The sequence below is a fragment of the Pyrus communis genome, chromosome 14 (assembly GCF_041283825.1).
Source record: "Pyrus communis isolate YQ-2024b chromosome 14, ASM4128382v1, whole genome shotgun sequence".
Taxonomy (NCBI): Eukaryota; Viridiplantae; Streptophyta; class Magnoliopsida; order Rosales; family Rosaceae; genus Pyrus; species Pyrus communis.
In genome coordinates this window covers 5,044,671-5,058,314 of record NC_142578.1, presented here as the reverse complement: position 1 = coordinate 5,058,314, position 13,644 = coordinate 5,044,671, and the positions used below count along the sequence as shown (strand labels likewise).

The window sequence follows — 13,644 nt, the reverse complement described above, 5'->3', positions numbered from 1 at the left end:
CACAATACTCTCAAATAATATTTGATTTTGATGCGCAATATGCCACACTAAATTTGTTTGATGTTCCTTTAGTCTACGACGATCTCCACATCCCTCCATTCAATGAAAATAAACATACTGCTAATGATATTTTGCAACAAATTTAAGAAGAGGAAAATGAAAGATGTGGTAGTGACGGACGGTGATGGTAGTTTGCATGGTGATGATATTCTTGATGATGATGATTACAGTGAGTAAAGTCTAGTATATATGTGTTTTGGTGCAATTTAGTCATTACTATTTTACGTATGCAAGTCTAGTTTACGCGAAACGGCTATATAGAGCGTCATTGCATGGTAAAATCTCCCACGAGACACCTTATGCGATGCGGCTTCAAACTATGATATTAATTGCAGAGATGTTAAAAGGTGTGCAAATGAACTCGAAGAGGATGCTTATAATTTTATTAACAATGAAATTCTCCTACTTTTTTTTTTTTTTTTTTTTTTTTTTTCTGCTGCTTAATCTATCTCATTGTTTGTGCTTTGATTGTATGGGGGTGATGGTGCTCTTTCCTTTACTGGATTTTCCCTTTCGAGTTTTAATTTATGGTGAGGTTTTAGTGAGGCCCCTGCTATTACCCTTCCATTTTGTAACCCTCTTTGTTGAATGAATCCAATGTTCAATTAAAAAATTAAAAAAAAAAAAAATCATTTTTAACTAAAATGGTCTTTTAGATTGATATAACCACTTACCTTAGCTCGCAACAATAAAAATTGATAGAAGTGGCCATTGATTTTGTCTATCATAATCATTTTGATCCTATCGTAAAAAATCTGTCATTATATAGTTGCATTCAAAACAAATTTGTATGCACTAAATGAGGATGGCCTCATTGCATGGAAACTCATAATAATTTTCACTGATAATAAAAAAAATGAACTAAATTGAATTATATAAGATAGCAGATGATGCTTTACCACAATGGTTGAAAACAACTATTTCAATTCATGATGGTGTGGATTCAATTCCACTGATTCCCTTTCCCCTCTAATGCCAATAACTATTTAAACATACTTATTTCATATACTGCTAACTATCTGACCGTCAAAATAGTGATTTAAATAAATACTTGTAAACAGAAAAATATCCCATGTGTCCAAATATTTTATTATTCTATCCTTCAAACGCAGCGTTTCACATCGGTACTAGACTCTCACTGGCAACAAATGACACGGGGCTGAAAACAGCCCCAATCCGAGAACTTTCTGAAATTTCTTTGTCGGTTTCTCACTCACACTCACATTTTGTTTGGATGAAGAAATTTAAGATTATTGTGGATTTTAAAATGATAGAAGTGAAATGATGAGATTTTATTTTTTAGAACTTGTGAATTTTCTTGTTTTGCTAACCTAAAATAACAATAGAATTGAATATGAAAATTGTTATTTTTAAACTTTCAATCATAGAAGTTGGGAAATGACACATATTTACATGAAATTTAAACTTAAGAATTGGACTTACCAAATTTCAAATTTTTTTTTCACGCAAAAAATCTAAATTTATATGTTTATGAATACAAACAAAAGAATTGGTTTATAAATTCTTATTTTTATTCAAATTCTAAATCTCAAATCTCAAGTATAATAGTGTCAATTTCGTAAAGCTCTTTGGAAATGGAAGCTCTCGGATTTCCTTCTTGATAGAGATTTTACCACTTGCAAAAGTAGAGATAAAAACACTTAAAAACACTTAAAAATACTTGCAAGATAACAAAGTAGTTGTAGTATAAACGGCTCAAGCAATGTCGTTTTTTGCAGGGATTGAATGAATAATTTGTGTAAATATCAAATCTTAATTAATTATTTGAAAACAAGGATTGGGAGATGTTGGTTTTGAATTTAAAATTAATAAAAACGAATTTAATTAAAATGAATAAAGAAATTAGCAAAGTAAAGAAAACAAAGGAAAACGTTTTGAAAACCAAATTGTAAAAGACTAGGGTTCTGCCGTCCTCTTAACAATCCTATGTAGATTTACCAATTACTTATGAATTACCCATGCAACTTTGAATGTTAGGTTTTCCTAATGCATATTCTACTCGTGGTATTCAAGTTAGAACGTATATCAAACATGCAATCCATCTGTGGTATTCAGATCAAATATAAACATGCAAAAGTCATTATGCTTTGTGAAAACCCTTTGAAAAACCATGCAACCCCTAGGATGTGGTATTCGTCCTAAGTGAAATTACAACTATCAATCACAAGAAGTAATACTCAATTCCCTGGTGGTATTTCGATCGAATTGCATCCGATTACTTATCTAAACATCATAATGGTAGCTAAACAGTAAGATATATAGATAGTTTAAAGCACAATGGTTAATAATTAAAAGCATGCATGCATTGATACATCTCGGCCCGAGGTCCACCGCATCCCAGGCCTGCTCCACCACCGTAGCACGATATTGTCCGCTTTGGGCCCCGACCACGCCCTCACGGTTTGTTTCTGGGAATTCACACGAGAACTTCCCAGTGGGTCACCCATCATAAGAGTGCTGTTGTGCGCTACTCGCTTAACTTCGGAGTTCCTATGGAACCCGAAGCCAGTGAGTTCCCAAAAGGCCTCGTGCTAGGTAGGGATAAGAATATACATATAAGGATCACTCCTCTGGGCGATGTGGGATCTTACAATCCACCCCCTTTAGGGGCCCGACGTCCTTGTTGGCACACCACGGCCAGGGTTAGGCTCTGATACCAAATTGTCACATCCCAGCCAGGGGTCCACCACATCCCAGGCCCGCTCCACCATCGTAGCACGATATTGTTCGCTTTGGGCCCCGACCACGCCCTCATGGTTTTGTTTCTGGGAACTCACACGAAAACTTCCCAGTGGGTCACCCATCATGGGAGTGCTCTCGCGCGCTACTTGCTTAACTTCGGAGTTCCCATGGAACCCGCAGCTAGTGAGCTCCCAAAAAGCCTCGTGCTAGGTAGGGATAAGAATATACATATAAGGTTCACTCCCCTGGGCGATGTGGGATCTTACAATCCGCCCCTCTTAGGGGCCCGACGTCTTCGTCGACACACCACGGCTAGGGTTAGGCTCTGATACCAAATTGTCACATCCCGGCCCAGGGTCCACCACATCCCGGGCCCACTCCACCACTGTAGCACGACATTGTCTGCTTTGGGCCCGACCACGCCCTCACAGTTTTGTTTTTGGGAACTCACATGAGAACTTCCCCGTGGGTCACCCATCATGGGAGTGCTCTTGCGCGCTACTCGCTTAACTTCGGAGTTCCAATGGAACCCGAAGCCAGTGAGCTCCCAAAAGGCCTTGTGGTAGGTAGGGATGGGAATATACATATAAGGATCCCTCTCATGGACGATGTGGGATCTTACAATCCACCCCCTTTAGGGGCCCGACGTCCTCGTCGGCACACATCGCAACCCGGGGTCCACCACATCCCGGGCTTGTTCCACCACCGTAGCACGATATTGTCTGCTTTGGGCCCTGACTACTTCTTCACGGTTTTGTTTCTGGGAACTCACACGAGAACTTCCCAGTGGGTCACCCATCATGGGATTGCTCTCGCGTGTTACTCGCTTAACTTCGGAGCTCCGATAGAACCCGAAGCCAGTGAGCTCCCAAAACGCCTCATGCTAGGTAGAGATGAGAATATACATATATGGATCACTCCCTTGGGCGATGTGGAATGTTACAATCCACCCCACTTAGGGGCCCGACGTCCTCGTCGGCACACCACTAATTGTCACATCTCGACCAGGGCCCCCATCACATCCCGGGCCCAACTCCGCAGTAGTACGATATTGTCCGCTTTGGGCCTCGACCACACCCTCACGGTTTTGTTTCTGGGAACTCACACGAGAACTTCCCAGTGGGTCACCCATCATGGGAGTGCTCTCGCGCACTACTCGCTTAATTTCGGAGTTCCCATGGAACTCGAAGCCAGTGAGCTTCCAAAAAGCCTCGTGCTAGGTAGGGATGAGAATTTACATATAAGGACCACTCCCCTGAGCAATGTCGAATCTTACATGCATAATATCATAAGCAATTAAATAAAAACTACATATTCATGCTAAGGCTCAAGGCATCGCCCTAGCAAACGTAAATTAGTTACGAACAACCATAAAACAAAAGGAATTTATTGAAATAGAAAAAGGATATAAAACACCTTGAAAACAAACTTGAATTGTCAAAAGCAATTCTCCAAATAGTGCGTGCGTTCTCCTCAACCTAATGGCTAAAAAGCCTTATTTATACTACTACAAAATAAAACCCTTCCTAGAAAATGTCTTACAATAAAACTAGGAAACATAATAAAATAACTTTGATTTGGTCCCAAAAGGTCTCTCAGAAAATTCGGATTTCTCAGAAAATCAGACTTTTAACCGACCAAAACAACTTTGATTTGGTCCCAAAAGGTCTCTTTTGAAAGCTGAAGACGTTCCCTACAAATCCTTGAAAAGGAATCTTTCTCAAAATATGTCATCTTGACCTCCAAAATGCCCAAAACGTCCAGAAACTTCAATCTGGGAAACGCTGGGCCTTCTTTTCTTTGCCAAGGTCAAACGCCTTGGTAGAAAAATCTGAAACTTTGATACAATCATCTTGAAAGGCACATGAACATCCTCCAATTGGAATCACTCTAAAATTCATCCGTTTGATCACTTTTTGCTCCACCGGAATTTGAATGTCCTACATTGAAAGTATATAACAAAGTATTAAAATTCTACCAAAATAACCAATAAATTAACACTAAGATTAGGGTAAAATATATGGTATAATATCGCCTCATCACTTCTCTCAACACCCACAGCATTTTGTGCTCCAGTTCCCAGAAACGAAAAGCCACCAAACCACCAAGTCAAAGAACAAAATTTTCAAGCATTTCATCTCCCTCTTCCCTAAAACTCACACCCTCTTACAGAAAGTTACCATTTTGTATGTGAATTGTCCACCTTTTTCATGTTCTAATTATTGGGTATATTGTAATTTTCATGTTTTTGAGTATTTCCTAATGTGTGTTGTTCTTATTCTTGATGTTAACTTACCATTTTGTATGTAAATTCTCCACTTTTTTCATGTTGTAATTATTGAGTTTGTTTTTATTTTAATGTTTTTAATGTTTTCTAATGTGGACTGTTCTTGTTCTTAATGTTGATCAGCGGAGGAGTGCCACTCGGATGCAGGTTGACAGTGAAGGTTACGAGTTGAAGCAAATGAGGGACATGGCTGCTGCCAAAAAGAGATGGGAAGCTCTGGTATGTTGCTCGATTCCTATGAAATTCGAAGACCGAAACAAAACCATTTTTTATTTAAATGTGCTTAAGTGAGCTACTTAATGGGAATTTGAGAAAAGAAAGTAACATTCTTTTAGTTCAACTATTTTGTTTCTGGAGGTTGTATAATTTGTTCTGCGTATGCTAAATTTGAAAATATTGTCTTATAACAGGTATGTCAGAAAACCCATAGTACTCTTGCGATTTGCTTTGTTCATGTGATAAACCTCATATTCATTGTTTGTTTTTTCAACAGCCAGTTCGTGGCCAAAGTTAGTGAGAAGTTTCCAGAAGATACAGATCTTATCATTGCATGTCAGACGGGATTGAGGTACTTTTTTTTGTCACAAAGATTGTAGTTTCGGTTATAACTGGTTTATAATGTGACATTTGGAAGTTCTTCTATGACATATTCTGTTTTGGTTTTCTTATTATCGACATGATTGAGATTATAATTGCATACATGGTCTCCTCACTTTCATAATTTACTGACCGTAGACTCGAAGACTCGAAGACTTTTCGAAAACTATAATGAAGATGTTCTCCCAAATTTATGAAGATTATGTAATCATTTGCCATCTTCTCCTCAAAAAGTGATAATATAAACTAGGAGGAGACTGTCAGAGGATCAAAAGGGAGAATCTTAATTCAGCTGTTGATTTGTTTGGCGAAATTCTAGACATCAGACCCATGTTTTAGTCCAGGTTGAATTTTTTGTCTCCAGCTCGAACAGAGAAGAGTAGTTTGTAACTTTTAACTCTACCTTACACTGTGGTCTAAATACATGGAAAAGAAGACAATGTGAATTACTTGAATTGAAATGAATCAATCACAAATTTCACTACCGTCACCTTTCATGGCAGATGTCTGGCTGCTTGCGAGCAGCTGTACAACACAGGCTACAAAAACCTTTTCTGGGTTCAAGGAGGAGCAGAGGCTGCTGAAGAAGAGGTACTCGTGGTTTTAGTGTTTAGATATTCTTTTTTGTAATATTCATTTCTACGTATATTTTCTTTTTCGGTGCTTTTGTTGTGAACCAAACTGAAAAAGTCTGTTAATGTAGTTAGTCTCATCTTATGTGGGAGCAGGATCTTGTCAGAGAAGGCCCTCTGCCACTTAAGTTTGCTGGAATTGGTGGGCTTTCAGAATTCCTTGGGTAACTATCTGGTCTTGCTCACTTTTCGTTATAATTGGTAACTACGTTGTCGTGACTCGTGATGCAAACTGGACTTTTGTTTCTGATGCATATTAAAATACAATTTGAAGACAGTTCTTATACAGATTTATCAGAATGTGTATTTATTTCCCAATCCCCAATCCATAGTTGGACAGATCAGCAAAAAGCTGCAGCTGCCAAAGAAAATTGGAGTTACCGATTAGTGTTCTCTGCCGGACTGGTACTTATTCCCATTAACGTGTTTGCTAAAATGGCCTGCTTTTTAGCCACCTAACTTTCAAACGTCTAATCTCAATTTGAATGGTTTTTTAGGCACAGGTCGGAGTCATTCTCCTTGCCGATGCCTTGTTTCTTGGTGCTCGGCATTTAGGACGTTATCTTCAGGATATAAGATCACTCTGAGGTTAAACACTTGTGCTTGAAGTACTTGATTGTATATCAAGATACAACATTTTGCGGTACTGGTTCACCAGAGATAACAGATTTGCCAAGGATAACAATGTTGGAAGCCACAATGCTTCAGTGCCAAGGATAAACTGTACCTGCTTTCTTAAAATTTTTCTGTTACACATTATCCTTATTTTTCAAATTCAGTTACAAATTGTTGAAGGAATGAAGTGTGTCCCGATGGGTTTAGGACTAGCTTCTAGGTTAAGTTACCATGGGTGTATCTCTAGGGTAATCTTAAGCCCATACTTGTTGTAAATCTGCTCTCCCCAAATTTCTCAGACGTTGAGGTTAACACCAATCAACGTCTATGTTCAGTTCTCTTGAACGAGTTCAATTATCTTCCTTGGTCTTGAGCTGTTTCACTAGCTCTCGGATGCAGAGGGAAATTAGGGTTTGTTGATGGAATCGTGGAGGCGCTAGACGGCTCCTCTTCAACATACAGTGCATGGCTTTGCAAGGATCATCTTGTCATATCCTTACTCCTCAATACCATGGAGAAACATGTTGCTGAGCTTTTCAGCTATTACAATTTGTCACTTGATCTTTGGAAAGCCTTGCAAGATATGTATGGAAATCAAAACAATTATGCACGTGTCTTTCAACTTAAAGAAGGACATTGCTGGTGCCCAACAAAAAGGAAATGCGTTTGTTCAACACTTTTAAAGTCTCAAGGCTATGTGGAATGAGTTGGATGTATATCTCCCTCATACCACAGACCTTTCCACTCTCCTAAAAAGAGTTGAGGAAGACATAATCTATCAGCTGTTAGGGAGTTTGAACTCCGAATACAAGGACCTAAGGAGTCACATATTGATGAGTCAAGAACTACCCACCTTCAACAATGTCTGTGCAACTATTCAACGAGAAGAAGCAAGGAAGAAAGTGACGAATGTTGAGCACAATTCGAGATTGACTGAGACTGGTGCATATGCCTCAAACTACAAGAACTTAGAGGCAAAAGGGTACAAGGGAAGAAATACACACCTAAAATGCAAATACTGCAATGATGTTGGTCATGTGGAAGAAAAGTGTTGGGAACTTCATCCTGAACTCAAGCCTAAGTTTAGCAAAGATAGGAAGATGATACCAAGGTCCTCACAACAATTTCACTCTCAACCCAAGGCTCAACTTGCTAATGCTCACTCTCCTAATATCTCACAAGGATCTATGGAGTTCACTGCCAATCCATTGTCACTCATCAATGAATTTGCAGTCTATCTTCAAAGTAAGGGACATGGAGGAGATTCACAAGCTCAAGGCAAGGATGAGGCTAGTCATACAGCTATGTTGGGACAATTTGTCAGCTTTATTGCTAGAAATAAGAAGGTACCACGGGAGGAAGCACCAGGTATACTTAAAGCCTTCACTACTGCTCTATTGACTAGTACTGAAAATGATTGTTGGGTAATAGATTCAAGCGCCACAGATTATATGACAAACAAAGTCACAAACTTGCATCATTTTAAACGTTTTCGAGTCCTTCACATGTTTCACTTGCAAATGGAAAAAATGTCTTAGTTTTGGGCAAAGGGGAAGTAAACTTACTCTCACACAAAACACCTTCCACGACCTTATATGTACCAACCTTTCCCGTCCAACTTTTGTCAATTGGAAAAATCACAAACACCCTAAATTGCCGTGTTATTTTTTGACCATATAATGTGATTTTTCAAGATGTTCTCACCATGAAGATGATTGGTGAATGGGTCTTCATAAATGAACTTTACTACCTGTGCAAGAATGCCTGTTTTACTTAGGCTCTTCAAGCTCAATCAAAGTCCATAGATGAAAACCAACTTTGGCATAAGAGATTAGCTCACCCCTTAGAAGTTGTTTTGTTTAAACTTTTTCCACATTTTTGTAAATCTCATCTTACTTGTGATACTTGTCAATTTTCTAAGTTTACTAGACTACCTTTTGGTAATTCGATGTCTAGGACAAGTAAACCTATTGAAATGGTACACACTGATGTATGGGGACCAGCAACTAAATCAATGAAAGGTTTTAATTATTTTTTTCTATTTGTTGATGACTTGTCTAGAATGAGTTTTTTATACCTTATGAAATCAAAGAGTGAAGTCCTAAACATTTTCAAAGACTTTCATCTGTATGTTAAAACATAATTTCAATCAAACACTAAAGTCTTAAGATCAAACAATGGCACTGAATTTCTATCCAACAACATGCTTCAATACATAAGTTCTCTGGGCATCATACATCAAACCAGTTATGTAGGAACTCCCCAACAAAATGGAGTAGCCGAGAGAAAGAATAAGGATCTATTGGAGAAGACTCATGCCCTCATGCTTCACATGCATGTTCCAAAGAAATTTTGGTCACTTGCAATCCTCACTGCCACTTACCTCATCAATCGACTCCCAAGTCAAGTGCTAGAGTTCAAATCTCCCTATGAAGTACTTAAAGATAGAAAAATTGATTTGACACACCTCAAGGTATTTGGATGTGTTTGCTTCATTCACATTCAAGCCTTGAATCGTGACAAATTAGATGCCAGGGCTACCAAGTGTGTTTATGGGTTATTCCTCCACCCAAAAGGGATATAAGTGTTTTAATCTGGTCACTAATAAGTGCATTATGTCAAGAGATGTGAAGTTTAAAGAAGACTTCCTTTATTTCATTTCCAAAGGAACTACTACAAGTCAGGGGGAGGAATTGTTTGAATTATTTCCACTCCCTTAGAACTTTAATCCTCATGTGTTGGAAGAAAACTCAGTCTCTATCATTTCGGATAGTGAATGATGAGTCTCATTCTGATCATTCTCAACCTCTCACAGAGTCTCAAGTGATTAAAAGAAATCCTCCTTGAACAAGGAAGCCTCCAACTAGGTTGCAAGATTATGTTACTTATACCTCACGACACCCTATCACTGAAAGCATCAGTTTTTGTGAGTTCTCCACATCTCATGCTGAATTTCTCAGTGAAATTGATAAACACTGTGAACCTAAGAGTTTCCAAATAGCATCACTCCTCCCACAATAAAATCAAGCCATGGCAGATGAACTTCATGCACTGGAAGAAAATAACACCTGGAGTTTAGTTTAACTACGAAAAAAGGGCTGTTGGAAGTCGTTGGATTTACAAGATCAAATTCAAGGCTGATGGTTTTGAAAGTCCTTATGTTGTCGGACAAAATTTTGTGACGAATAAGTCATTGATGTTCGGTAGACTGCCATTGAACTATTACCTAGTGTTCGGTTGATCATTTCCGAATATTGGTGCTTTTGTTTTGAGTTTTCCTACCTCTTCGGCAAACATATGCCGAATATAGTTCAAAAGTTAGGTTGGATAGTAACGAACTATTCGCATATCTCCTTTTTTACACTAGTTGCAAGACAAATAAAGTTTGAAAGATAACATTATCATCTACGTGCGCACACATAGCCTTAACCCACAAAAAACAAAAAATTACAGACAACTTTTTACTACTTTCTTTGATTAGTTAGGGCAAATTTGGATCCACATACAAGTCATGAGTCAATTTTGTTTTATTTTTTTTTAATTGTTTTTCCAGCACGTCAATTCAAAGATATTTCGGAACATCAACAAAATCTTCCTGGTTCACCATAGTCAGGATCAGGCCTGCAGATTCTTGTCAAATAAAGAAACAAAAAACCATTCGAAGTTGTATATGGTTACACCGATGCGAACTCGTACCTTTCAGAGCAGTTCAAGTAGTAGGTACCTTTGGTTCTAATTCGAGAACAAACACATAACACAAAATATTCTCGGGTTAAGTGAATTTTAGAAACTTTCCTTGTCCGACATCGGAAAGTTGATAGATATTACAAGTGCTTATAAGAAGTTGAAATACGTATTCTTCATATCACCAATTGCTTTTAAGGTGAATCATCAACTTCCATTATCTACAAGTTTTAAGCACAGTTAACTGAGCATAAGCATTGATTTCTTCTTCTTTACTTTTTGTTTTTGGACCTATGTTTCTTTGACTTTTATGGTACATGAAATCGGTGGCGAAGTCACGATTTGTCAGAAGGAGGGGCAAACTTTTGAAGGGTAAATGGTCCCAAGAAAATGTAGACAATCAAATTATTTTAAATAGTAGACAATATAAATGTCGTTCTTAATTTATCAATACAAACAAATTACAATTGTTGACAACGAGGTTTTATGTCATGAAAACATCACATAATAGGCTGATTATCAATACAAACAAAGACACATCTCTTAATATAAACAACCATACCATCTTAATATTAACAACCGTTCCATTTTAATATAAACAACCGTGCCATCTTAATATAAACAATCATACCATCACGCCATCATTGATATACCATTTCATCATTCCTTTGATGAATGATGAGAGTGTACGGATTCTCCAACATTCATGAGTGAGGGGATTACTTAATATATCCCAACTTAATGCTCACGCTATCATTGATATACCATTTCATCATTCCTTTGATGAATGATGAGAGTGTACGGATTCTCCAACATTCATGAGTGAGGGGATGTGATGAATGCTGAGAGTGTACGGATTCTCCAACATTCATGAGTGAGGGGATTACTTAATATATCCCAACTTAATGCTCACGCTATCATTGATATACCATTTCATCATTCCTTTGATGAATGATGAGAGTGTACGGATTCTCCAACATTCATGAGTGAGGGGATTGCTTAATATATCCCAACTTAATGAGTGACTTTTATTAAGAAGCCATTATTTTCCTGTTATTTTTGTAGTCACAACCTCTTCAAATAAGAAGTTGCAACTCCCACAATCTTAAATTCACAACTTCTTTGAGATGGTTGTTTTACAAATGAAAGGAATGAGCTCCATGAGACCACTTCTGGTTAGTGGCGATATCCATTACGAATGTTTTCTAGATAATGGTGTATGGCATGTTGTGTTATTATTTTAGACAAATCCTTGCTCAAATAAAGATTACATAGATAATTAATGGTTCATATATGATCAACAATCTAATAGTACAACATGTCAAATCATATTACAAGAGGAAACATTTTTTTTTTTTCATGTGCATTTACATTTCCACACTTTTTAATGTAGATAATATCGTATGTATTTCAATAAAAATGTATATTATCTATACAAATACAAACTCTTTTAGTTAGACCATCTCCAATGGTAACCTACAACCTAAAAATATTTAGCCCAGAAAATTTAGGTTTTAGCCCAGAAACAGCTTTTCTACTCCAACCATTCTGACTTAAAATTTTAGCCCCAGATTATCAAAGAATGAATTAAGGCTATTTTTTTTTAAATTAACTTTTTAAAAAAAAAAATTATGTAGACTATCCTAAATTAATTTTATGAACATTTTAACCTAAAAATATTTAAATTCCGATCAATTTTGAAAAATCACTAAATTAATACATGAAAATCAAGATAAACCACATAAACTTAATACCAACGACATTTAATAAACCACATAAACTTAAAAAATAAAAAAGACAATTAATAAACCACATAAACTTAAAAAATAAAAAAAAAACAATTAATAAACTACATAAACTTAATACAATCGAAAACTCATAGACTACATAAACTTAATAATGATATTCACCATCTTGACTTGGTGATGGACTTGGGTGATAGTCTTGAGATGAATCATCATCTTGAAATATACTCCTTGTGGCATTCCTTCGTAAAATTTCCTTTTGCTTACCACGTAAGTATCTCTTCCTCTCTGGAGTGTATTTGTCGAGGTCCTCCATTATCAAATTTGTTTCGTACCTTTCTTGCTCCATATCCCCTTGTTCCTTCATGGCCAAAAGCATTTGGGCCGATTCTTCTTGCCGACGGCATTGGATTTCGTTCATTATTGCCATTTCGCTAGCAAATTGTGCACGTGTCGGATCTTGGGACTTCCCTTTTCTCTTTGCTTCCTTTTGCTTATCTCTACCCGGGGGCCTTGCAAAAGAAGAAGTTGGGGTCATTTGTTCGACACCTTCATTGTCGGCAAAATTCACACCTTCATTGACATCATTTGGGGGTGGGGCTTCATTATGAAATAATCTTCCACATTGTTGGTTCGCATCGGTTCCCCACCTCGGACAATCCTTGAGGATGTTCCAAGCATGATGCAACTTAAAAGCTTGATTTTTTGGTGTAGTTCTTGTCTTGTAAATTGCCATTGCTTTGTCACCCTATGCAACAAATACATAAAAACAATTAGTTGCAAAATACTATTATGTACATGACAACTAAAATATCAACAAATAAACTCACAATTTCTGAGGCGCCCCTTCCACTAGGCATGTCAACCATGGCTCTCTCCAAGCTTCATTTCCATAAAGTGCACGCTTTGTTGATAATCTTCCACCGATCATAAACACCACCAACTTCCCTTCGACCGGCGTTGGAGTTTTCATGGAACTTATCAACGATTTTACCCCATCTTCGCTAATCGAAATCCATGCCAAACATAAAGCAATATCTTCGTCAAAGGTCCAATTACGACCTCTAACATGCTCTTTTGCCATCTTGAAAATTCTAGAAATGAGAATAAATGGTATAAAGAAAAATTGGAAGAATTGTAGGAGAAAAGTGAGTTTTGTGTGGATGTTTGAACAAATACATAGGTATTTATAGAGTTTTTGGTTGAATTTTAAGTTAAATAATTTTTATAAATTATTCTAGCCGTTGGATTTAAATTTGGACCGTTAGATCTTTTTTTTACCGTTATATTTAATTATATTTGATCTAAGCCGTTGGATTCA

The 13,644-nt window shown here is 37.3% G+C and overlaps 1 protein-coding gene and 1 pseudogene across 1 annotated transcript; one reads left to right on the top strand and one right to left on the bottom strand.

The window, feature by feature from the left end:
* The first annotated feature begins 5,140 nt into the window (after positions 1-5,140).
* Positions 5,141-8,603, top strand: LOC148691116 (uncharacterized; annotated as a pseudogene).
* A 3,737-nt stretch (positions 8,604-12,340) lies between these two features.
* LOC148691115 (uncharacterized) lies at positions 12,341-13,313 on the bottom strand. Its single transcript, XM_088684698.1, has 2 exons — positions 13,154-13,313; positions 12,341-13,071 (listed from the first exon to the last, which is right to left on the bottom strand). The coding sequence occupies exons 1-2, from the start codon at positions 13,190-13,192 to the stop codon at positions 12,472-12,474; spliced, it is 639 nt and encodes a 212-aa protein (XP_088540824.1). The 5' UTR covers positions 13,193-13,313; the 3' UTR covers positions 12,341-12,471.
* Positions 13,314-13,644: the final 331 nt, after the last annotated feature.

Bases quoted from the DNA above. Each gene is read 5' to 3' on its own strand.
- LOC148691115 (XM_088684698.1), bottom strand. From the start codon at position 13,192: ATGGTTGACATGCCTAGTGGAAGGGGCGCCTCAGAAATT. The intron at 13,072-13,153 runs GTGAGTTTATTT...TTTGTTGCATAG, and splicing joins GAAGGGGCGCCTCAGAAATT to GGTGACAAAGCAATGGCAAT.